Source organism: Anarhichas minor, unplaced genomic scaffold, assembly GCF_050575085.1.
Source record: "Anarhichas minor isolate MPS153535 unplaced genomic scaffold, ASM5057508v1 ptg000004l, whole genome shotgun sequence".
Lineage (NCBI taxonomy): Eukaryota > Metazoa > Chordata > Actinopteri > Perciformes > Anarhichadidae > Anarhichas > Anarhichas minor.
Genome location: NW_027466450.1, coordinates 13,678,177 through 13,705,140, shown reverse-complemented (window position 1 = coordinate 13,705,140; position 26,964 = coordinate 13,678,177). Strand labels below are relative to the sequence as shown.

General features: G+C 40.2%; 1 protein-coding gene across 1 annotated transcript in view; it reads left to right on the top strand.

The window, feature by feature from the left end:
• Window positions 1-1,910: 1,910 nt before the first annotated feature.
• htr2aa (5-hydroxytryptamine (serotonin) receptor 2A, genome duplicate a) overlaps window positions 1,911-26,964 on the top strand; it is a 36,143-nt gene continuing 11,089 nt past the window's right edge. The window contains exons 1-2 of the mRNA XM_076112225.1: window positions 1,911-2,382; window positions 24,872-25,072. Of these exons, the coding sequence (XP_075968340.1) occupies window positions 1,911-2,382; window positions 24,872-25,072 (673 nt within the window). The remainder of the gene's footprint in view (window positions 2,383-24,871; window positions 25,073-26,964) is intronic.

The following is a 26,964-nucleotide window of genomic DNA, read 5'->3' as shown; positions in this document are numbered from 1 at the left end:
AATGAGTCATGCTCTCAAATTTAAAGACCATGCTCTTGAATAAAGACAGGAGAAAAACTCCATAGAAACCTGACTAATGAGACGAAAGTGATGAGAGATGACTGAGCCCTTCAATTAATTAGTATTATATATACATATATGTATGGAGGCAGAGAGACAGAGAGCACAGTTGAGTGAGAAAAACCAGAGAGCACAGGACTTTCAGACTCAGCAAAAGAGAGAAAAGGATGCACCGAATGTGAGAGCGAATTAGAGACGCTTAAGATAGAGAGAGAGAGCCAATACGGAACAAGGGAGAGAGACCCTGGGTAGAGAGAGAGAGAGAGAGAGAGAGCGCAGTGAGAGAGCTGCGGAGAGAGTGAGGGGCTGAATGTGAGAAGCAGCGTGAGGAGAGTGATAGCAGAAAATCATTCAGCTCCTGATCATCACTGAAGACGACTCAACAACTTACCGACTCTCTCTGGAATCCTGAAATCTGCAGGAAACCTCTTCTGCGTGCTGACGGTTTTAAATAAGGAACAAGAGACTTCTTTCTTCTTCGTTTTGTTTTTCTTAAGGAAAGAGATGTGGAAATATCCTTAGAGGGAAAGATGAAGGTTTTAAGAACCTGAAGATTTTTGTTGGAGCTGAAGGAATACCGAACCAGATCTGCGTTGGTTTGTGGAGGATTTGAAGAGTGACTGACATTCTCAACTGAGGGCTTATGAAAGCAGGAGGAGGAAAAATTAAAATACTTAAGATCTCTGGTTTTTGGAAAACAGGGATGTTTTTTCCTGTTGGCACTTTTTTATCGACCAACTGAATGTCTGTGAAGAGGCAACAGAGAGGAGAAAGTTAGCGAAGTGTCTTGAGGTTATACACACATGTCAAATATCATCATGTTCATCATCAATCTTTGTCGGCTGCCGACGCACTCTCACAGGTGCAGGGATGAGTTGGGACAAAACAGCAAGGACACTAGAGGATTTCCACACACATTCATGACCACGCACACACGCAGCAATTACATCTGTGCAGGTATGTAGTGGAGGGGAAGCCCACCATGACAAAGAAGACCTCTTAAGATCGGCTTCAAACTGAAATAAGTTACGTGTTTCTCTGCGTGTGTCATTTAAGAGTGAAAATGAAAAGATTAGTGATTTTTTTCCAACCATTCTTGGATGTTTGCATCATGACAATCAAAGACTAAAGGTCAAGCTTCGTCTGTTTGAAAAGAGACAGAGACTTGGAGGACATGAAATTCAGATTTGTAAGATCTGGGGATTCAGATGGGCCTAATGTTTTTATCATGAGTGCAGCTTTGACAAGCCCAGACTTCAAGGATGAGAAACCTGCAACTGTGTCCCCCATCGCTCCAGCTTCAAATGGATTCTATAATCGGAAGATGAGAAGAGGTTTTTCTTTTTATTTTAAATGACTGAAAACATGTGAGTCAAAGTCACTCCAACATTTGGTTTGGAATATTTCGAGCAGAGCCCAACTGGAACTATTCTTCCTGTTTGTTTTTCCAGTGCTGTGGGACGGGCTGCACACAGTCACGGTATTAACCAAACAATTTAATTTCTATCCATTGAAAATTGTCCTTTGAGCTTGAACAGCTGCGCTTTTTGTTATGCTGAATCAAGCAGCTATTTTTGTTTGCCGGTGCGGACAAGATCGTCATCTGTTGATCCTTTGACAGACGATTTGAGATGATGAAGTAAATACGTGACAGCGCATATTGAAATACAATTCATTACTCGAGTGCTATATGGTGTTATATTGATGGCATTCACCTGGGGAAAGGATTTGGAGAGTGAGTAAATGATGACAAGACTTCCCTCTTTCTGTCTCCACTCTGACCCATTTTCCAGGCAGCAGTCCTGAGGCGTTTCTGTCTCTGGCTGTGACGCCCTCACCGAGCCGACACCATGAACCTGCGTGGTGGCAACGTGTCAGAGTTGATCTCCAACACCGTCAGAGTCGTAACCACTCTGGAGTCCAATACCTGGTCTCCACGTAGATTTGAGGAAATCACCCTGCGAATCAATAACGTGACAAACCCGGGGTGTCACGGGAATGGCGCGCCCCGTAATGGCATTGACGTACAGTTAGGGAACTTGTCTTACCGTAACGTCGGAGGAGTTTATGGCGAGGAGGGCGGTAGGATTTACGGGTCTCATTGTCCTCAACAAGAGATGGCGGTGGAGAAGAACTGGGCAGCGCTTTTGATTTTACTCGTCATCGCCGTCACAGTCATGGGCAACATCCTGGTGATCCTGGCTGTCTCCATGGAGAAGAAGCTGCAGAATGCCACCAACTATTTCTTGATGTCTCTGGCGGTCGCCGACATGCTCCTCGGCATCCTGGTTATGCCGGTCTCCATGGTGACCATTCTCTACGGTAAGCTTTGAGTGACGCTGATATTGAGCCTTATTAAGTTGACATTTGGTGTGTTGCTGACTCGAGTCCAACAGGCACACAGTCGTTTTCCCCTCAGAGTGTTTGAATTGTTGTCTGACAAAACAAACTGCACCTGCCTGCATGTTTCAGGCTTCACTCGCTCTGCAGAGTAAAGTGGCCCAAATATTATTGGAATGACAGCATGAAGAAAAGAAATGACAAAAAAAATCTGACATTTCCTTTTAATGCTTTGTTTTCACTCTCATGTCTGCCGTGACATGCGTGACTCTCGTGGGCAGATGGAGAACAGCGCTGATGGCCGTGTTCAGTGTTGTTGTTGACAGTGATGTGTTTATTTTGAGTGCCGCTTCGATGCACACAGAAAGCTGCAAAACCAGTGAGTTTACGGGGATGAAGAAACGAGCCACAGGAAGAAATGCTGAAAAAATATCTGCATGTAAAGTGGATTGAAAGAAGCAGTCATGGCAAGAAAAGACGAAGTGAGTGGAGACCTTGCTGTTGGGCCCATGTTGACCACCCGACCCACCACCCACCACCCTGTTTTGAGTGTCCATGCGCCCTGTCGCCTCCTAGCTCCCTTTACATACAGTGCACACAGCAGACTGACAGACACACCTGTTTAACCGTGACATACAAAGTAGTGGAAGTTCAGTATTTAGCCGATGGGGTAACAGGTTTTAAATTTGACAAGAGCAGTGATACTGGGTCAACTTTTGCAAGAGACCGTTAGCCCTTCAAATAATGCACATGCATACATTGTTGCCTGCTGAACACAAAGTACACCTGAGGCTGATGGTAATGTCATTAGTTCTGCAGGTATGTTGCCGTAACCCAAAGTATGGGTCTCTATCAAAATATTGTATAGAATCTGAATCTCATTTAATCAAATTTCATAGAAAACCAGACAATAGCTGTTGAGACAATTGACTTGAAAGAAAAAAAAGTTAACCTCATCGTTACAAGTCCGTAAGATATCTGTGTAATATTTGGTACCAATCCATCCAAGGAGCTGAGTGAACATTTTAACAATTTCAATATCTGCAGTAAATTCCGTTGCAATCCATGAAACAGTTGGAAATATATTTCACTCTGAACCACAAATGTCAGCGCTGGAAGAGAAGTGAGGATTAATGAATGCTTGTGCAAGATTTCATGGCAATCCATCCAAGAGTTGTTGAGATATTTCAGTCTGAACCAAAGTGGTGGATCGACCGATAGACTGACATTGCCATCATTAAAACCATGATACCAGCATGAAGAATAAATCGTTAAGTCTGGAACCATAACTTCAGAAGCCTGCAGCTCTTCTCTCCTCTGTACCTGAACACTGATGTCCCTCTGCTGGTGGTTCAGGTGGCAGCTGACTAATGCTTCCCTCGGTCAGCTTCAGGAAGCTGAATGTTTCCTCTCTGCTCGCCCTCATTTTTTTCTGTTTATCTGTCACACACACACACCATCCACTGTCCTTCACTGTTGCCCATTTACAGCTGATCCTGGCTCTTCTGCCTCCCTGAGCTTCCCCCTGTGTCTCTGGAGATGTCACGAGCCGCTGCTCACATAAGGGGCTTTAAGCCCTAAGTAGCAAATTCATTTGCATGAGAACGAGCGGTGGTAAATTAGTCAGAAGGAAGAGCGCTTCCAAAAAGAACGACCCCCGGTGCTTATTACTCGCCTACCCCGCTCTTTAATGAGAAGACAAAAGAAGTCATTAGCCACGCCGACGCCAAAAACAAACACACGCCGCAGTTATTTTCTCATGTTGCTACTCAGGATCGGCGATTCACATTCATTTACTGATTTAGAGAGCAAACACAGCATTGATTCAGGGTGAGAGGGCACGGCGATAATATCACAGAGTGAGTTGGTGGCCATGGGATAGGTCATTATTCATGTCATAAAGAAGATTATGGGAGGAAATCCAGAGATGAGGATGTGAATGGTTATTAATGAGGGCATAGATTGGTTTGTGGTTGATGTCCTGGCTGTGAAGATTAGATTATTAATGGGGTCATTGATGAGGTTAAGGGCACTCATGCATGAAATAACAGGTGGAATCGCAGGTGGTCATTTCAGTATTGCCATCATATATTAAACTAGTTGAGACGATACGTGACAATATAGTATGATTACGATAAACAAGGTAAAAGCAACTGCAAATTACGTCAATGGAGCACTGAAGAATTAAGGCCCTCGAGCAGCGGGGAGTGTAAACTCATGAAACACGATTCGGATAGATGAACCATCAATCAAATGTGTGCCGAAGCCAGTCGTAAGAAGAGTGAAAACATCTTCAGTGTCTTTATTCTTTCATCTATGCTAACCTAGAGTAAAGTCGGGAATGGGGAGATAGGCTTGTACCTTTTAACTTTTTATTTATTTAAGAACCAGATATTTTCTAATCATCCTCAGCTGTACTTTATGTTTAATGCTAATCAGCAAGTGTTTGCATGCTAACATGCTAAAATGGTAAACACTTATAAGCAGCATGTAAGCATATTATTGTGAACAAGTTGCCATTCATAGCATTTAATGCACCAGTGTGTCTAGTTCAGTACAGTCTCACAAAGCTGCTAGCATGGCTGTAGACTCTTAGACTTAGACTCTGTGTTCACATGCACAAGTATTTCCAAGAGCCTATTTTTCAGACTTACTGCTAAATCATCGCAACTCCATCATCATCCTCGCAGCACGTAGATTTTGGTTACTTAGAGACGGCAAGCGCGACAGTAGTGCAACCCCCAAAGCACCTTCGATAAAAGGAAGAAAGCGGCGTGAAAGGCATTTGTGAACGGCCCCCTTTGGCCTGTTTTTGTCAGAGGCTAATGAAAAAATGTCCAACATTAAAAAGATTTCTCTTGTGAAACAACAACCCCAGAAACCTTCTATCCACATTTCAGAATTTGTCATCGCTCTCTGAATCCCATTTTGGGACACATTATGAGCGTTGTTGTCAGGATTATTCTCCTCTGAGTCACTATACTTTACCCAGTGATGGAGTACAGTCATACATTTGATATGACGTAGCATATTGAGCATGTGAAACACTCGTCGGCTTACCAGCCAAATACTGTTTTGGCTGACGTGTTTATCTTGTCAGTTGGCCCAGTGAGGATTTAGCAGATCAAGTTCTATCTATTTGACTAAAATAAACATTTCAATTGTCTTGGGAAATTTGGGATTAGCCTAACCATTGAGGCTGTGTGGACACAGTGGACAAAGAGCTTGATTCCTAAATTATACATGAAAATACAGAAGGCAAATACCATTTCATACTGTGTAGTTTGGGTTTGCTCCTTCCTGTCCTCGCTCTTGTTTTTGTGAAGCACTCCCCGGGGATGAGCTGTCAAAATAAACTTTACAGACTGATGTGCTTTCTCACCTTACACAATCCTCCTGACACTCTTCTCGCTGGTTTAAAGAGCTTGAATAACTTAGGGGTTTCACTTGACTAGAATTTGCACCCATGATAGTTGAAATGTACAGTTGAGAGCTTCTATCTGAATTATCTCCCATCTAAAACACAGATACATATTGAGATTGGCTCCTTTTAACAGATGGCTTCTGCATCTTTGCCCGATTTCTCGGGAGATATTCAAGAAGACATTGATTTCCCCCCGAAGAGATCGATGGCACTTTGAAACAAAATGCTTTTAAAGGTGAAGGCACTCTACGGTTTGTTGGACTGTGACTCAAGTCAGCATACAGACGATTTAAACTCCGAGCGGATTTTTGCAGTTCATCACATCTGCTATTAGCAAATGTCAACATTTGTCAGTGGCTGAGCTGCTTCGGAGGCAAAAAATTGTTAATCAGTGGAGTTAAATTTACTGCAGTGTGAAAAGTTTAGGAACCAAAGAACTAGCAGAATCCTTTAGAGAGCAACTTTAGCTAATTGGCAAACTTGAATTGTAAACAGGGAACACACAAATAGAAATGGTGGCGATGCTGTTCTTTATTCATTGTGTTGGAAGGTCAGCTGAAACATATCTCCTCCAAAACCCTCATGTAAGTTGGTTTGAAATCACTTCTTTTTTGCGCACTACTATGAAAAACAGTCAAAAGTTTCCAACACTGTTGCCGACAGGAACAAGTGCAGTACAAATTAAAAGATTTAGAGAGATGGTACACAATTACAATAGAGATTTGTGACGAAGTCACGACTTGTCATCAAAAAACTTAAAGGTCAGGTTCACAATTTTTCAAGTCGGTCTTAAAACAGTTGTCAGGTGGCCAAGTAAACATCGGAACAGAGTTCGTTTGCTGTAATCATTCCTCCTGTCCATACTGGACATTAAAGATATCTCCATAACATGTTTCCAATGTGAATTTACTCCAACATTCATCTTAAGTTAATGTGAGTCAGTCAAATCAAATAATTATCCGCTTTTTTTTTTCATTGTTTTAATACTAAAATGTCTGTGAAATGTAAAGTGACTTTACAGGAGTTGTCCGTTTAGCACCACAAAACAAGCCAGAACTTGTATTTTTCCGCAGTGCAGCATTTGTAAGGAGCACATGTACCGTAGTGTTGTATCGGTACGTGTTACCGTATCTGGAGCTGTCTCATCTCCTCGGCAGTTTGACGAAGCTCTGGGGACCGTCGTGTTTTTAGCCAAGGTCGCAGCGTGGCTCCAGGGATGGAGGTGTCGGCCTATCGGGCCTTCCACTTTGGTCCAGACTGAAATATCTCAACAATTAATGGATGGACTGCCAAGAAGGTTTTCACAGTAATTTGATTTCTCCAGATATAATGTGTTGATGAGGTTGTTCTTACAAATGGTAACATATTCCTAATTATTCTTAGTTCTTCTCATTCTTCTCATTCTGAAATCCCATTCACTGTTTGTGCTATCAGATTACTGCTGAAGCTGTGAAATTAGCAGCTCAATCCATTTATATATCTTACTTGTTCTTCCGGGACCTTCAGTCGAACGTCATTATACATTACACAACGGCAGTAAGCCTGATTGATTGGTAGCTCTAGGAGAATACAAACACCTTAAGTGGTTTTAAGTGAGCTGGACATAACTGTATCTGTTTGATGTGCACTTGCAAACCTCGTCACACACTCAAATAGTTTTTAGCATAAAACGGCCTCCACTCAACCCCCCTCCTTTCACTCACGACAGGGTTTTTGTAATTCAGTTGCTTCAGTAATCAATGCCTCTTGTGGTAAATTCTCTCTCAGCCTTTGGTCCTTTGGTCACTATAGGCAACAGTGGAAAACAGAGCACCTATGGGAACAGAGTATTCCAGTCTGAGCTCAGTGGAAGCTTGCCGAGTCAACCAGTTTGCCAGAGAAAATCTCTGTTCCTGTTCCAGTCCCACCTCTGCTCTTTAGAGGCACAGAAATAACATAGTCATATGGATTTTTCTCAATTTTGGGGTTTATTTTCTCCCTCCTCTCCCTCACTCCTGCTTTATTCTCCCTGTTCATCCATGTGATTGGCTTTCCTCTCAGAGGGTATGATAGACAGAGGACAAACACGTCTGTCTCAAAGTTCTCAGGTTTTGACGTCTTTCTTTGGACGGGCAGCAGCAGGATGAGATTTAGAGATTTACTGTTTCTTTCCTGGATTCACACTGGAAAGTGAGATTTTCATTTTTTTTTCATTTTTAAAAAGCAGGTCTAAGTGCTGTATAAATACTGTGAAAACATAAAAACGCTCCGTCCATGGAGGACTATTCAGAAACTGAGCGTTTAAACGAGCAGTCAAGATTGGGATGTGAACTACACGCTAAATGTATCATTTCACAGTTTGAAAGTAAACATTATAAATGTGTCCCAGTGTATTTCCCGTTGCAGTGCAAGAAATGTATAAAAGGTTCCTTGTTGCAGTATGATGTGAATGACGTCAGCTGACAGGAAGTAAACACGAGCCCAAGTTGTTGCCGAGTGACTGAATTCCTTTAAAACGCATTGAAATAGAAGGTGAATACAGGTGTATTCAGACAGACAGTCAGAGAGGTTTTTGAACATTTAAAGCATGTAAACGTGTTGTAGTGGAAACCCAAAGTATGGACCGATAAATGAGCATGATCTGTCTCCTTAACACATGGAGCACATGATGACTTTAAATCATGTGCTGATGAAGTTATTCAGAAACAATCTCAGAAGAAGCCAAACACAGCAAATCTATGACGTTGTCTTATTTTCTATTCAAGTGCCTTGTGTCATTTTCTTTGTTTAGCCATTGTGGCCTGTGCTGCTCATGCTAACTATAGGAGTGTGCATGATTCTGATTGATGTATTGATTGGCAGGGGCAGAGTGGCTCACCTCAATCGGAAAATAAAAGGCGAAGGACACCGTAAAAGCCTTATCTGACACAGCTCCAAACCAACAAAAAAATATGAGACATCATTAGAAATCAATACTTTAGTTTCTAAAAGAATATCTGAAATCTGACATGAAATTTTGAGCTACTTCAAGAAGATGACTGACTCCTGGATCATTTTCCAGGAGCAACTTTAACCCTCTTGTTTTTGTTAACATTTTAACATCGCCCTCATTAGACCCCCTACCAGAAGGGCAATTACAGATAAAGTGATTACACGATGACACGATTGTTGAACTGTTGAATCACCGACATAGACCAAATGCCAACAAACAAACGACAGAGACAGAAAAGGTTAAATAGATCAAACATGGCTGAGGAAATTCTGCGTTATGTTGCTGTGGAGGACATTCCCGTTAGAGCCAAAGCCCTCTGAAAGGCTCTGGACACAGTTTAGGCTTTGATAATCTGAGCTCACTTTTTACTCTGAGAAGTAGGGCGGGTGTAACAAGTCTTATATAACGGTGGAAAAGTCCTCAGACGCTGGTTTCGCAGCCGCCTTGATGAGGCAGTCGCCCTGAGCAAAAACAACCTCTAATTCCTCGCTCGCTAGAAGAAAGGATGAGGAAGGGATCAGGACAGAAAGTGAGATAGAGCATCCCAAGTGGAAAATAGCCAGTGTTGTGCTCATCCATTTGTGCGCAACTGCATGAGATAGAGGAGATTATGTCTTTTTGTGTGTCTCTGAGCTGCAGAGCGAAAAAACAAAGCGGCCTCAACAAAAAAAACAAAAAAACACAGAGCTGCAGCAGCAGGCAGGCAGGCAGGCATTCAAAATCATCAGCCTTCTTCTCTCTCACATGACCAGACGGAACAAAACGAAACAGATGCAAACAAAAGGGCAAAACCATTATCAAGCTCTGCTGGCCAGATGTGAGACAGCAGGGCAAAAGGTCAAGACGTGGAAGGAAAATGTCAAAATACGAGTGTGGAGGGGAGCAGGAGTAACCGGCAGGTTAGCAGATGAACACCTGAGACAGTAGAGATAGAGAGGTGAGTGCAGACTCCAGAGTTGTTTTAAAGCGGTACAATAGCTAACATCTTATATAATACCCTGTTTAAATATGTTGAAAGAAGGAAAGCTGATTTTTGTGCCATTTCTATTATTCACACAAACAGCGGAATCAGTGGAGATGAGGAATTAAACCTTTTGTCAGGATAGAAATTTTGCTCGTTGTGTGAATTTTAATCTGCCATTTGGTGCACGATGTGTTAAAAATGTTGTACATATTTAAGCTATATATATTTTCAGTAAATCTTACCACACTATAATAAATTCAGGCAAATGCTGGTTCCAAACCTTCTCCATATTCCCAGGATGGATACTGCTAAATTTAAATTTGATCCTATTTTTGCTGAAAAAAAGCAGAATTTGAATAAAGAAAATTGGAATCAGCATTGAAAAACCCTTCATATATAATTTCCGTGTAATTGTGACATTCAAAAACTCTTCCGATCGTAATAAACCGTCCTGGAATCAACATATTATTTTTGAGGTCTGACATACAGCAGCCTCCTGTATTTCCTGTGTGGGATGCGTCAAAAGTTTGGCATGACTTAGAAATAAAAACTAATTATGTTTAATAATAGTTTAGATAGTCGGAAAATGTGATATGCCTCAAAGATATGTAGTATACCAGTATTGGGTCCAGAACTGGGACAATTTACTGCAAAAATTATGAATTTCATCAAGAAGTTTGAAGTCCAGTCACTTTAGACTTTCGTTTGAGCATTATTTACTTAATTCTTTCAACATATACTCTCCTCTTGATTCTCTTTCTTTTCAATCTGTGTACACGGACCTGCAGTCTCATGGCCTTTTATACATTTGGCAACTCATAAGCCCTGTCCTCGTGGTGGGGTTCACCCAAATCATTAAAAAATAAATAATAGGATAATAATTTCTTACTCCCCTCCAATAGTTTTTGTTTTATTTTTCCAGACTTTGAGAATTCTCTCTCCACTCAAATACAATGACGGTCAATTGAATTTACCTGAAGAAAATATCACCAACATTCCAAAAACATAAAATGTGTACTTCTAAAAATGGCAACAGTCCCGTAGATCCGAAGTCTAAGCGAAAGTAGAATGACAGACTTTCTCATTCCTGGCTGTCGATCTTTGAAGATGTTCACGCATGCAAACTTTTCTACTTACTCCTGAGAGCAGCATGTAATTAATGTTGAATAATTAGGGCTTATGATGACACACTGCTTTGGCACGCTGTAATTTGGATCGAGCACATTTGGTACGCTCACGGGGGACGACACTCCCTTTTCAATCCACTGAAGACGCCCGTCAGCTCCTCACATGTACGACCGTCTAAACACGTGTTTAAATGTCTGCAGGGTCACAATAATAACGTGCAGACATGTTGATTGAACTGTGTGTATTCACGTACCTTCAGTTCATGTGTTTTTTTCTCAGGCCCTGAGCAGCTTTAGTGTTTAGAGCAGCGTTAATCGTACTCGCCCTCACATTGCCACCGTTTTATCTTGCCATTCTATTCACTGGAATTGACTAATCATGTAGTTATATTGCTCTCTGCTGCCCAGTCATGTCCCTCCCTGATGACTTGTGCTTTGCTTCCGGAACAGTCGACTGCATTGACTTTAGTTGCTTAAAGCAACTTCCCCTTTTTGCTCCTCTTTGGATTCACGTCTCTTCTGCTCTAATAAATATTGACTTTATTATTATAATTACCACTGCTGCTGCTGTTATTCATCTAATTATGATTGAGAAAAAGCCCGTAAAGCTGCTAAACAATGACACCATTTATTTCGGTGACTTAACCTCTGCACCTCTTCGTCTTTTCTTCTCTTTTGTGCATAAATTAATACAAGTTGTGTTTTATTATTGGTGATCAATACTGCAGTTATGGCTCCTTTGCCTAAAAACATAGGTCACACTGTTTATGTTTCCTTTTTAATTGGTCCTGATTAATGAGTTAATTAGTGCAGAGCCTTGGACTCAACAGATAATGTAATTGCTGCTTATATAATGACTTCATGCCTTTCTTAAGTGTGAACTGTTCATGAATGGTTTCATAGTGTAACATAAGCTATCTTGGAGCTCATAGTTGCTTAACTTGATATATGAGCGAAGCTTAATAGATGTTGACCGCTGCACTTTGTTTACAGTGACGGGGCCACTAAAGAAAGAAGACAAAGAGCTAAGCAGCTAAAGAAGGAGCTTGTTTAAAAAAGAGCAATCAGCCACTCATTAACATTCAGTGAACAGTTCTTACACACTTTATTTATTTTAATGGAACCGCAGTGTCTGTACATGCCTCTGTCTTTGAGGGGGAAGGGCCTTTGTCTCATTGCAAAAAAACAAACAAATAAACCTAATCAAATGAAAATCATAGGATTGTGTGCCTTTGGCGCTCATGAAGTAATGATCAGCAGATTATCGTTTTGATCGGAATGTCATTAAAATGCATGAAAGAAACATCTCTAAAGATCGAACTCTTGTAAAGTTGGTGGGCGTTGTACAAGACTGTCATGGTGATGATCTGCAAAATTCTCCAATTCAAGGCCCTTAATTTTTAATATTTGTCGCTTTTCCCCAATTATTTCATTACTGACTGAATATCTTTGGATTTTGGAGTGTTGAAGACAAAACAAGACATTTAAAGATGTGACCTTGGATATTTTTCACTATTCCCTGACATTTTATTGACCGGTCATTCCCAAATTCCCATTTTATTAGGGCTGCCAAATAAATTCCATTATCTTTTTTTAAATATACCTATTTATATCTGCAGTACTCTTTTAAGCCACACGAGGGAGCCTTAATCTTCGTATTGTTCTGATGATTGTAGCCTACTTATAAAATGTAATTTAATATGAAAGGCTAGAGTCTATTTGTTTTAGTTATGAGAGGAAATAAACAAGAGCTTGTTAAGAGCCTAAAGACAATTATTTGGTCTCATTAATAAAGTATTTAACATGTGCAGGTTTTCAATAACATGCGTAAAACAGAATTGTGATTTTTCAAATCTATATCTTTTCAAAATGGTTGGTGTCCATGTACGTCTTCTCACAAGTTATAGAATTGGGTGGTGTTTATGTTGTCATCTTTACAAAGTGGTCCCCCAGAAAAAAAATTGGGAAACACTGTTATAGACTAAAAGATTAATGAAGGCAACAAACAGGAGGTTAATCAATAATGAAGCATTAGCTGCAGCCCACATTCACAGCAAATAGTTATGCAGTTTGAAATGGCTCTGCTGTTTGCTTTCAAAGACTGAACAGCAACGACGTTTCTGCTGACCGAGCTAATCCCAACTACAGCGACATAAATCATAGTTAATCAAGAGTAATAAAAAAAGGAGGTTAGGGTGGGGGAGGGAGCTGCAGCAGCAGCTAATCAGCAGGCCAACCTGTACAGCTGTGAATAAGCCAATGATTGTCAAGCGTATTTGAAACAGCTGATGCCAATCAGCCGGTGTGGCTTCAGTACTAAAAAAAAAAAGAAAATCAGGTTCAGGACTGTTTCATGTTACATGTGGTTCTGTACTTTGAGTTTAGCCGCCATGTCTCTAAATATTCCTTTCGGTAAAATTATTTAAGTTCAATTAAGCAACTTAAGTAAGATTTGGAATGGATTACTTTTACTTGTAACAGAGAACATATACATTATAGTATTTCTACTTTTACTTAATGAAGTAAAAGATCTTCCACATCTGTTTATTTCTTTCCCTTTGTGTTTAGTTTTTGACATCTGTAACGCACCATTACAAATTGACCTCATTAATAAATGTCTCTTTGGCTCACAGCATCCGACTCTTTTAAAGCTTTTCCAGCTTTTTTAGTTATTCAGACTTGCAGGCCTCCAACTAGCTCAGTGTGTTGAAGTAAACGTGTTCCTCTCCTATCTTTAGTGCAGTTTTCTTTAGTTTCTTCCATTTATTTTTAGGAAAATTGCACATAAGTCACTTTGAAACTGTCTTGATGTGTGCTGTAAATAACAAACCTGTTTTCGCCAGTTCACTTGGACATCTTGGATACGTCAATAATACTGGTGTAACGTCAACAAAAAGATTTGAGAGAACGAGAGAAACCTTCCTGTGTGTATCAGTGCAGAGCTGCAGGGAACTTTGTCATCATGGCATCGTGTCTTAATTGCCTTTGTTGTACAACAGTTCAGAGCTAAACAAAAAATATTTAAACAGACGTTTAATTAGCCGGCAGACAATCTGTTTTACACATGAGAAGGTTTGGCAATGAGATCAGACAGAGCAAACACATGAACCCGCATGAGAAACACATGAAAACAAAGGTAAATATAATAAGGGATAATTTACCTTCAGACCAAATACAATGAGTGATAATCCTAGTACAAAAGTATTTGCATAAAAGTACCAAAAGTAATTGTTATGCAGAATAGACCATTATATATATATATATATATATGATTACAATTATCAATGCATTAAAGTGTTTAATGTTGCAGCTGGTGATGGAGCTAATTATTTATTTCTATGCGCTGGCGTAATCCGTGGCCGGAGGCGTTATGTTTTTCGAGTTGTCCGTCCATGTACGTCTATTCACGTGAACGCGATATCTCAGGAACAGCTGGGGGGGATTTCTTCAAATTTGCCGTAAATGTCCACTTGGATTCAAAGATTTGTGTGTCAAAGGTCATTGGGACCTCATAAAAAAACATTTTTGGCAATAACTCAAGAATTAAACAAATGTCCAATAGTATAAAATGATGACCTTTTGGACAGACATGGGTGTAAGGCATACAACCTTGAAGAGCTCATTTTAGTTATGTACACATATATACATTGCTCGGTAGACAGTGAATCCTCCTCCGTGGATCAATAAAGTCTAATCTTTACTTTAATTTATAGTGTATTTGTTGTTTATATTTTGTATTATTGATCTCTTCCAAAATGTAGGAGTACAATATAAAGCAGCATAAAATAGAAATACTTAAGTATCTGAAAGTAGTGCTTAAGTACAGTACTTGAGTAAATGTATTTAGTTACTATCCACCACTGCAGTCCAGCATTTAAAGTACCTTTAAGAGAATAAAGAACAAAAAATAAAGCGGAGAGATATTTTCTTTTGTGAAATCATCACAGGTCTGTGTCTCTGTTGGTGGTTATCATCAGGTTCAGTTAGTAGACTAAATCATTATTTCCAATTACAGTAGACATTTAGACTATTAGACTATTAACATACTGGCACTTGGTACACACACACACACTAGAGAAAGATATGTAAGGAATCAGAGTCATATAATCACTGTAGAAGGTCTTTAGGGGACAGATGGGAGAAGAGAAAACAATGAGAATGGATGAAGAGGACATATTTACCTGGTTTCTGTCCTGTATTGTAACCATGCTTAACAGGCTGTTTTATAACAAACTGCAGGATTAGACCTGTAGAGACTGGCTTTGTTCCCATTCAACTGTTCAACTGAATTTATTGTTTTTAAATGATTTAGAAATGATCTCTTGTCTTCTTTGTCTCCACTACGACAAAGTGTCATTAGATGAGATGGGCAACTGACAGAAAATTGTGTTTTATTAAGACGCTGCAATGTAATGAAGTGAACAGGCCATGTGTTGTCACATCATCAGAGACAGACCGAAACAACCTGAGGATTAGGATGCATACCACTTACTCCACCGAGAGGACATTACATTTATATTTCAAATCAAACTCGGTTTGCAAAACATTTCCCAGTAACAGATGAAGTGCTTGTTGTTTAAAAGAAAATGACTTTCAGGAGCTGAGGAGAAAGCTGGAGTTTTTTAGTTCTCCTGCTGAATGTGTACATTAAGTGGTCAGTGTGGGTGGAAACATTAATCACAGCGTACACACAACACATTGCTGTTAGCATGTTTTTGTTGTGGCTGCTGCCACAGCTGACAGTGTAATGACAGTCATCAGGGCTGTTATTTGTGCAATTACGTTAACACAGAGAGTGGGCTGTGAACTTCTACCACACAACTACTTTTAACTTCATATGTAGAAAGAAATGATGAGGAAGAGAAGAGAAATCAGGCAGAAGCTTACGAACTCAAATACCCCTTTTCCAGCAAAATTAGCACGCACATTTAGGATTTTTTTAAACATGGAAAAAATAGGCAATAGCCTCCTTTCCCATTGCCAGTAGACCATGCAATAGACAGTCAGGTATAATGATCAGCTGTTGTGACCGATCTGAGCTAGCAAGTGGTGCACGCTCACATTCACGAACATGCACTAAAAGTACCGGCTATACGTCGAAAAAGCCATGAGCTCAGATAACACACACAGAGGGAGAGCTGCTTCATTCTCTGCTCGGGTAAACAAAACTCCACCATATCTTAGCTAACAGCTGTTTGCTGCTATAATAATGATCTGAATCCTGTACATATTGTACCTTTAATAACATGAATGTGTGTTTGAATGCCTTACTATAACTTATTACACTCAAAAGTCATCACACACATATTCAGCCTCAGTCTGTCCTTCATGTAAGGACATCTTGCCCTAATGAGTTTGAGAGCATTGTTTAGTATTCAGGACGTAGTTGTTGGATCACTAGCTGTACCTCTTTTAAGACTTTATATTCTCACAGACCTCCTGACTTCACACTGAAACTCAGGCAGCTGGTGTGAGTTTAAACAGCTCCTGGAACGCAACTCGACTTCCTGAAGTTGATTAAAACAACTGGAGTTTGACCCATGAAGGGTTCGTAGCTATAGCTGACTAAACTATTGTTGTTGGTAAACTGCTAAAGTTATTTGTCAGTCATGGAACAGCTTCCGTTGCATTACCGACTCGCTCTGAACTGAAGAAGAGGATGCGAGTCAGAAGCCCAGTACCATGGGAGTTTGTGAAACAGTCACTTATGTATTGGTTGTGTGTACGTGGACACGAATTGTCTTTTTTTTGTGTCGCTCAGGACGAAAACAATGCCAATGTAGAAATAAGTAGGATAATCTTTCGTGGTGGACACACAAATTAACTGTATTGTGTTGTTTTAAGATCAAATGTGAGTTTTTTTCCCTAAACGTAACTATTTCAAATTCTTCTTAAAATGAATCCGATAGATTTTAGTGATTTTTTTGTCTTTATCAAATCACTCTTTGTGGTGGTCTGACAAGGAATGACCTTGTTTATATTAAAGCAATTTTCATCTTCTTGTCAAAGCAATAACATAAATAAGTCAAAACAAACAATCAGCCATGAAAGAGGATTTGGAATACTGACTCAATCAATCCTCGCATCTTGTTAAATTAAAGTATTAAATTAAAGAAGCCAAACAAGACGTCCAACGAACAAACAGGTTGTTTACAGTCCTCCATTTGCCTGTGCTTTACGTACTGAATATGTTAGCATTCAGCAACGACACCGTCCCATAAGTCTCAGCCTTCCGTTTGAAAATGAGAGCCAGGAAATACTAAACCAAAATACAAATTGTGTTTTTGATACAAAGAGATTTCTTGCAGCTTGGCACAGAAAGAAGACAGAGAAAGAGGTATTGGGTCACAGAAATCAGAAGGGCATCAACACAATGGTTCAAAAAACACAAAGGGCCGCACTGACAAAGGACTGACAAGCTTATCAGGATGAACTGAGGGATTAATATTGTAAAGGAGCTTGTGATGATGTGTCTGACCAGCTCATGCTGTTCACATGTCAAGTACAAATCCTTGAATGTCAAACAGAACAGTGAACGTTAGCAAGCGTGCAAACAGAATCGGGCTTTTTTCTTCAACTTTAAAGTTCACTTCTGCACGCAAATTTTGAATGGTGTCTGTCTGCCTCTGAATACTTTTTAGAGGAACTTTGATTTTGTAACGGAATGTCTTGCCGAAAAAGAGGTTGGGCAGAGCGATACAAAATAAATGTGTATGTATTGTATGTCGTGAATATTTCACGACGTGCAATACGACTGTGTCTCAATCTTACACCGTCCTGGATTTGTTCATAATAAAAAAGATATAGAAAACACCAGACGTATCTGTCAACAGGAGGCCATTCGATCAGTCACTTTGGTGCTGTCATAACTGCTCCTGAGGTAGTGTTTCTCACTCTTCACTCTCACACATTTTAGTTTTTCAATCATCTTCATTGTTTCTACCCTTTGTGGCTGACATAATTTTGTTAATTTGAATCCGACTTCAGCTCGCCACCTGGATATGAACTCACAGCGAAAACAGCACTTTGGCAATTTCCCTGCATCCCCTTCTTCACACTCGGCTCTCTGCTGTCTATTGTTTGACTGTCGACTCGTCTCTGGCGTTGCCATCCCGCCGCCTCAGGAGGCCGAGCGCTCTTGAAAACGAACACAATCAACTTATTTTATCATCGCAAACATACTTTGGATGGAACGTTGGCAATAATTACCAGCACTTCTCACCCAGCTGAGACTTTCTTTCAGCTCTGCTGGGTGCTGTGGTTCTCTGGGAGCGAACAATTAGAAAATAGATTTCCAGCAGAGCTTCTTTCTGAAAAAAGCACCTGAATGTAAACCTGTTTTGCTGCTGAGTCAGCAGCTTGTCACAGTAAATATCCACTCACATGATCAGCTGATCCTTCGTACATTCGATCAAATCCAATTTAATGAGAAACCTTTGGAGATATCTCACCAAGAGACACGCAGCTGAAAGGAACCACTTTATTAATAGAGATACAGTCCATACACAGTGCATTTTGTAAAATACAACCAAACTGAAACTCATTTATTGTGGATAAAAACATATTGGAAATATTATGTTCAACATGAAAAATAAAGCTGTTTTTGTTTTGTTTGGTAACCGTGAAACTCACCGTCACCAGTTCCAAGTTCACAGTAAAGTCCACGGTCTTTAGATTAAAATGCTTTTATTGTGAAGCACATGCAGCGAGTGGCAAGATATCAGCGGTAGCTTTAAGAATATTAGTTTAGTGCTGCAACTGAACACTGCAGAACAGAAGATTGTTTAATCTGGACGAGTGATGTTAAAGCAATACCAGATCTACTTAACTGGGTCAGTATTAGAACGCTGCGTCTCTGTTTTATGTAGATAAAATAAATGTACTTTGTACAATAGCCTTTTCTTTCAAGGACACTCCAGATTTTGTAAGGGATGCTTTGATCTTGTTGGTCTAGAAACACGTTCGGAGAGGAGTGATTATAGGTATTTGAAAGCGTGTGTGTGTGTGTGTGTGTGTGTGCATGAGTGTGTGTGTGTGTGTGTGTGTGTGTTCCTGGCTTCATCTGACATCTGGCAGAGTTTCTGACGAGGTAAACAAGTTGGATTTGGGGAGACAGGAGGATCAAGCTGAGCCAAGCCTGGTTTGAGAGTTTGTGAATCTGATGTATTGTGATTCAGGTGTGATCACCAGAGTCACTGTTTAGTATGTAGACTACATGCTGAGTGTGTGTGTGTGTGTGTGTGTGTGTGTGTGTGTGTGTGTGTGTGTGTGTGTGTGTGTGTGAGAGAGAGATTGTCTGTCTTCATCTTTGCTCCACAAACTCTCTCTGCTTCACATTTCTTTGCTTTTAAAAGCATCACGCACACTTGGCCTGAACAAGGCCGTCTCTGAGCCTTCACCCTATGTTTTCTCTCTGTTGAAGTGCCTCCAAAACAACAGTCAGACTTCTCTTTTCTTCTTAAATCAGGAATCATGATCCTTGTAACCAAATTACCCAATGCCTCTCTGAAAGTTTCTCCTCTGTCTTAACTTAACACAGCTTCACGTAATGGCAGAAATCCATTTCTACATATGGGCCCCTGATAAATAAATGAATAAAAAATGCTTTTGTTTGTTTTCTGTTCTGATTTGTGTTTCAGCAGGTTTTTAAAGTTGCATCACGAAGCTCTAAGCTGCAGTGTCTGACTCCATCATCTCCTGGTGTGTTTGCAGACCCATTCAGTCAGTGAACAGTCTGATAAAAGTGGATTCAAAACCAGTGTTTTTGCTCAGTTTAGCGGTTTGTTCAAGGAAAAAATAAAAGAGAAGGGTTCATGAATTATTTTCTTTTTGGTATTTCTGAAGATGAAATCAAATCAAGTCCCTGCAATCAAACACAGGTGTATGCGATTCCCTGGTTGATTAAACTCTGATGCGCAGGTGGTGGAGATTAGAAATATGTGTTTGTTGGTCTGTATTGTTGATGCAGCAGTTGTGCACTCGGTCTCTTGCATTATGTGATGAATGAGACACTATAATAGGCCTTTTTCACGGTAGACATTTTGACATATCGCAGATGTAAATAATAGAATAAATTATGGCTGAATTCCATTTAGCTGCTTTAGTTTTATTTTCACAAAAGTAATTTGCAACTACCTGCGCGTAGATTGCACATTGTGCCCGTTATCTTGTTTCACAAATAACTGTCACTGTCAAACTACAGATTCAAATGTGCGTCCATGCTCATGCATATGTTGAAATTGAGAGGATTTTTCAATTGACCATCTTTGAATCAACATTTCGTAAGAATCCTTTTGCAGCATTTATTTTCCAATTTTAACTTGCAGGAGTGTGAAAAAACTAAAATGTTTGATAATTATCTTTTGATTTTCACATAACATTTTCTTTCTTAGTGAATCTTTTTATCGTCTGTGGGCTCAGAGTCAAACTCCCTGGTCGTTGCTTTGTTTCGACACAAGTTCAACGAGTTTAAAAAGGCTCGAGTGCAGTTTTGTTTCATGCGGTTCGGGCTGTGTATAAAAGAGTCAGATGTTAACCAACAGCTGTCACATGTTCCAGGTTAAATTCTCTTTAACTCAGACCACAGAAACACACATGAGAGCTAAAAAAAAAGGTCTTCCACTTCAGTTTGTTGTAGTTCCTCCAAACTGACAGCAGCCAAAGTGTCGGCTACAGTATGTGTCACATGAAAGGCTTCGCTGTGATTAACAGTCTGCAGCATTCAGTTACCGAGGATTCACCTCCCAGAGACAACCGACGTGATCGAATCTCTTAGTGTGTCAGACAATCGATACTCTGCACTCTGTTCTCCTGCAGTTCCCCTCTCTGGACTCAACACATCGAAGACTTGAAAGAATGACCCATTGTTAACCTTCACTGTTACACAATGAAAACACAGCTGTTTCAGATCCAGTGGTTTTAATTATGTGGTTTCACGAACAACTCGCACACGAAACAGAGAAAGAAGTTAGATTATTTACAAAAAGTCAGCAGGTTGCTATGTTCCATACTTTAAGTCACATAACTCTAATGCATCTAATTTTGCTTCATATTCATGAATTCTAGAATCTCTTCTGTCTTCTTGATGAAAACATGTTTACAGGCCTGCAGCCAACAATTACTTTCTCTTTGGTCTATAAAACATCAAAAATAGAGAAAATACCATCACTTTGTCTTCTTTTGTCCCACCAACAACCCAAGACGTAAAGATAATAAACTTGCTGCACATTAAAAGAAGTCTTCACGTGTGATAGAGGCTGTCTTACATTTGTGTCAGTTAATGATCATTTCAGCTCTTGTGTTTGTGATGATTGCTGGTTCCAAAGTGACTGAAGGTCTTTTATTTTAATGTAACTGTTCACTACAAACATGTGCATGGAAGCAAAGTAAGCAGGCCCCTGAAAACAAAGTTGACTTAAGTTAAATTTATTACTTTAACATTTCCATTACACCGGGATACATTGTCAGACACTGCAGGATGTAAAAAAATAAACACTCCTGCCAGGTTTTTTTCCCTGATTTCCAGCAGATTTTAAAGTTACACGACTTCAGTGCGCTGTTCAAAGCATGTGATCTGCTGCGGAGTCTGTATCATAATCACTTAAATGATTTATTCTCCGTGAAACTTGAGCTTATTTCTCTAAGACGCCGGCTTGTTAAGACTGCTTTCAACAGGAAGAAAACGGGTGTCTTTTCACAGTTGAGTTCTGGTGCAGAGCTGACTGGGTCTAATTGGTGTCAGGTACTGAGGAATAATGTCACAGTCGCAGCCTTTCCTGTGTTGAGGTTTTACAATCCGGGGGATCCAGAAACGTCGGCTCTTTGAAAGGAACAAGGCAGAGGTGACAACGGCAGAACATGTTGAGTTTGAAACCACAGCAGCGGTCTCATAGGGACGGCTCTGTCTGCAGCAGCAGGCGTGGGAGCAAAAAGTCACATCTCAGCAGGCCCTGTGGGATTTTCTGGGGGGATGTTTTTCAGTGTGTGTGTGTCTGTGTTTGTGCGTTTGTTGGTGTGCGGTGGGATTTCTCTGCGAGGGATAATTCACTCCGGTTCCAGGTCATCACCATCAGAGGATGAGGAGCCGGTAATAGCGTGAAACCTTATCAGTCCCTCAGGGTGAATTCTCTTTTCTCTTTGTGTTTCTCAACGGGGAACTCAGAACAGAGGATCGACTGCAGAGCAACATCCCTGCTGGACAAGAAACAACAAACACAAGTCACACAGTTTAAAGCAAAACACTTGTGTTAACATATGTTTCTGCCCACTAACTTTAAATTAATTTCCTCTCGTCCATGCAGCCAATTTGTCCCTGTGTATCTCTGTCCCTTTACAACAGTATTCAAAGTCTGAAAGCACCCTTCCATTGGATAATTATGAGGCCACTGTTCTCTTGGGAGCAGCATATTAGTTTTGTAGCCTTCCCCAGATCTGTGCCTTGATACCATCACGTCTGTGAGCTCTGCAGGTAGCTCCTTTTGACCTCATGGCTCAGTTTTTCCTCTGATGTATCAGCTTTGAGACCTTTTCTTAGACACGTTTCTTTTCGAGTCACTTCCAATCGATTACATTGACCACAGGTGGACCCCTATCGAGGTGTAGAGACATCTCAAAGATGATCTGTCAATGTGATATTTCACTTTTTTTCTTTGGAATACATCTGCAAAAAAATTTCTAGAATCCTGATTTTGCGTTGTCATTATGAGGTATTGAATATCATCAGTGTATTTGTCCCACGCAGAGTAAAATATCTCAATTTATTAGATGGATCGCTATGAAATGTGGCGCAAATGTTTATGGTGCTCAGAGGATGAGTCCTGATGACTTGTAATAATCCTCAACATTTCCACTTGTAATTTGTTGAAAATAGAGAATGAGGCAAACAAACAAAACATAACAGACTGAATGGGAACTTTAATTCGGGAGAAGTAGAAAGCACGAGAAGGAAGAATTCTATTTGTGACTGAATGCGAGAGAGATTCATAAAAGGTGATAGAGACAACGAAGGACAGAGAGAGAGAGAGAGAGGGACGGAGGACAAACACCATTTGAGTGCAAAAGGAGGACGATAAAATGGAAAGCTGAAAGAAAAGAGGAACTCAGACGAGGATGAGGGTCTGGCGGTGACTATGGTGACATGGATCAACATGGATGAGTCATCTCCTAAATAATAAAAGCGTTCATCAGGTCGTCCCTCACCTGTTGCATGGAGACAGAGGACGACAGAGGATATAGAGGAGGAGGAGTAAATGCTTCATCTTGACCCTGAACACGATGTAGACACCCTGCCCTTTATTTTTAAAGAAAAATAAAGATGGGTTTCTTATTCCCAAAGCCCATGAGCTGGTAGTGATCGAAAGATACAGATACAAGCGGCACAAATGAGTTTCCTCTGCAGGGTGGCTGAGCTCCTTCATGTCGAAAAGAGCCAGAGGTGGTTCAACATCTGATCAGGATCCTCCTCAACGCCTTCTTTTGGAGGTTTTCGGGACATGTACAACTGATACAAGGCTCCGAGATAGAGCCAGAGCACACTGGAGGGATTATATATCTCATCTGGCCTTGGAACACCTCAGGAGGAGCTGGGGAATACAGAAAAACAAAGAAACAGGCTGAGGTAAATCACTAGGAACAAACAAACACTGAAGCGCTCGTGTGCAAAGAACTGAGACAACCTGGCAAATGGGTACTGAACAGCTAGGGGTTTAAGTACCGGGAGGTCTGACGAGATAATGGAACACAGGTGAGGAACAAAACTGGCGGGAAACTAAACGATGGCAGGAAGTAAAGTAGCTAGCAAGTGAATGCAAAATAAAACAGGAAGTGAAATTAACAAGACTCCATTATAAGGGAAACTGATTATCAATTGAGTATCAAACAGTTTGGTTGACTGAAAAATAAAGATTTATTAATTAATAGATTTTCGTCCGTCGATACAGAGAATGAAGACGCTGTAAAATATCTTGTTGAATCCATTTTTTTTTAAATAAATGAATGATCTTATTCTCCTTCTGATTTCATGCTCTACATCTTCGAACTGCCTTGCGTGAAATTACCTCTTCAAATAAACTTCATCTTGATGTATAGAATCCGCCTCCATTCATGTATTCTGAATATTGTATAACGTCACTTCAATCTGCAGCTGAGTGGTTTAAAGACCAATTTACTGGACTAAATATAGAGATGGCTGCTGTAGGCGGCCATGAAGGACACCGCTGCGTGTGTGTGTGTGTGTGTGTGATATGTGAAGGTAACATGTGTGTAGTTCCAGCCTCTGACCGTGTGCATGTATCTGGAGCGTGCGCTCAGGTTTTGAGGCCTTCGGCCATGTTCCATCTGTACGACTCACTCCATTTATCACGGCGTGGTCACTGTGTTATTAGCTTACAGACGGGCAACGAGTCCATCAAAAGCATCACTGCGGCCCCGCCAATGCTTTTTAATACAGAGGCCAGTTATATTAAAACAAATACAGTCAGGGACGAAAACAAATGCTGCTCCAGAGCGGCCGATAGTTCTGGTACGTTTGTTTTCACACTGACTTTCCCAGTTGTGGAAAGTAACTATGTACATTTAGTTTATTCTTTTCTTTCTACTTTCTATTTCTACTCCACTTCATTTATCTGACAGCTTTAGCCACTTTACACATTACAATAGAAACAAAACATACGAATCTTAGGTGATTAATCAATTAGTCGACTGACATAAAATTAATTGGCCACTATTTTGATAATTTAAGTAATTTTTTGATGCAAAAACATCTCATGTTGCGACTTCACAAAGGTAAAGGTTTGCTGGTTTTCATTTTAATCAGATTTTGAATGTATTTGTAATACGGTTTTCTTTTCCATCTCAGCCAAGCAAAACCTTTTTGAAATCCACTGTCAACCTTTTATGAAAGGGTTGATCAGAACCAGGACACTAACAGTATTTTACTTCTTCTCTCTTCATCTTTCCATCTATCAACTCGTCCCTTTCCTCGGCAGATTATGGGTGGCCGCTGCCCTCTGACCTTTGTCCCATCTGGATCTACCTGGACGTCCTGTTCTCCACGGCGTCAATTATGCACCTCTGCGCCATCTCTCTGGATCGATACATCGGCATACGCAACCCGATCCACCACAGCCGCTTCAACTCCCACACCAAGGCCCGCATCAAGATCATGGCAGTGTGGACGATTTCAGTGGGTAAGATCACACTCAGTTATTTACATGTTGAAACGAAAGACTCGTTTTTCTGTTTGAAAAGACATGATGTTCATGTCATGTGGTCTATTTTGTGTTTAAGCTCTGATATTTGCCTTAAATCTACATAAAGTTTTTAAATATAGCTTAATATTCAAACATGAGGTGCTATTTTTTTATGAATGTTGAAGCTGTGTTACAACATCAAAAGTAAAGTGTTGTGTGCTGAAAGTTGTGTTTGAAAAAGTGGGCTCGTATTGTGTTTGAGAAAGAGAGAATTGCATATTCAAAGATCCGATTTTAAATTTGAACAAGTTCATTATTGCAGATGAACAAAATTTCTCAGAAATGCTTTGGTAAATTCTTTTTTGTGGAGAAGCAGCAGGTAAAACGGTGATGAGAGCGGAGAGAGGGCAAAACCACCCACAATGAGAGTAGGAGGGCAGTCGCATTAAATGCAATTTTGTCCTCTTCCAGATAAAAGTGACGTTTATGACTCCATATAATTTCTATGGAGATGAGGGAACAATCAGGTCCTGATATTCGGCTTCTGCCTGCCTGGCTGGTATCCAGCTGCTCAGGTCAATGGCGCTTTAGATTTGCAGTAAATGTAATGACGCGGCTGCAGAACATGGAGGTCGTAGGAGGAAAGAGCAGCAGAGTGCACATTAAATCTGCACGGCCATTATCAGCACAAAGGAGGAGGAAAAAGTTTGAGTTTCAGCTGATAACATTTCAGTTATAGCAAGCTGCAAAAAACAAACCATCAGTTATTGTTTGATTGAAGTTGAATTATCAGAAAGCTTTGCCACTTTCCTGTCCTAATTGATTTGTTTGTTATTCAACATGCTCTCACATACAGCTAATTAAAATGAGAAATGTTGGAATAGTTCATTTTTATCCAGGTGGCAGTGAGCCCAGCCCTTAGATTCTATCTAATGAATGGATGGCAGGAACATTACAGCTCGACTTCAATGCTCTTAATGATTTACTGCTGACAAAGCTGTAGAGTTATCCCGATGTTAGAAGATAAAAGACGAGCACCACTTATTTCGGGAGAGTGACATGAATGTCAAAATGTACAGGATGAAATGTGATATATGAATAAATGTCACCTTGACAAATGTAATGTCACTTGTATGTTTGGATTACTGAAAGGGCCCGAGGGACTCTGGACAAGAGCCTGTTTAAAGTTACCGTAAACATGACTTGTTCGTAAGTCATCAAGCTCATTAAAAGTGTCCTCATTGGGATTTATTCTTGGTTAATATTGCATACATGTCAAAGACCATACCAATAATTGTTTTAGTTTTGTTTTTCTTCCTGCATACTGAAGCTACAGTTACATCTTAATCAAATACTGAAGGACTAGTAAAGCAATTTAAATCAGAACAACAGAATAGAAATAACTCTGCTTTCAGAAAGAAAGAAAAATAACCTGCATCTCAGGCTTTCTTTGATGCTTTCATATGATATTTTGTGCTGTGATATTTAGAATCATATCAGACAGCGTCTACAGACTCGAAACAACTACAAAACAACTATCAAAGAAACGCATGACGACTACAGAGAGACACAAATAAACTACAAAATGACCACAAAGAGACATTAAACAACTGCGGAGATGCAAAACGACTACAAAATAAACACGAAGATACGCAAGATGACCAGAAAGAGACACAACACGACCTCTAGTTACCGAATAAAAACCACAACATGTCGTTTTTACACTTTGGTTTTTGTACGGATGAAACACACAAGATATACAACATGTTAATCAGTGAGCTTCAGAGGTGCTGGTAGGATGATTTTTGTCATCAAGAGAATATTTTCTGTCCTTCAGGCTGTTGGAAACACACCGACAATGCGACAATAGAAACTCATGATTGATCTGT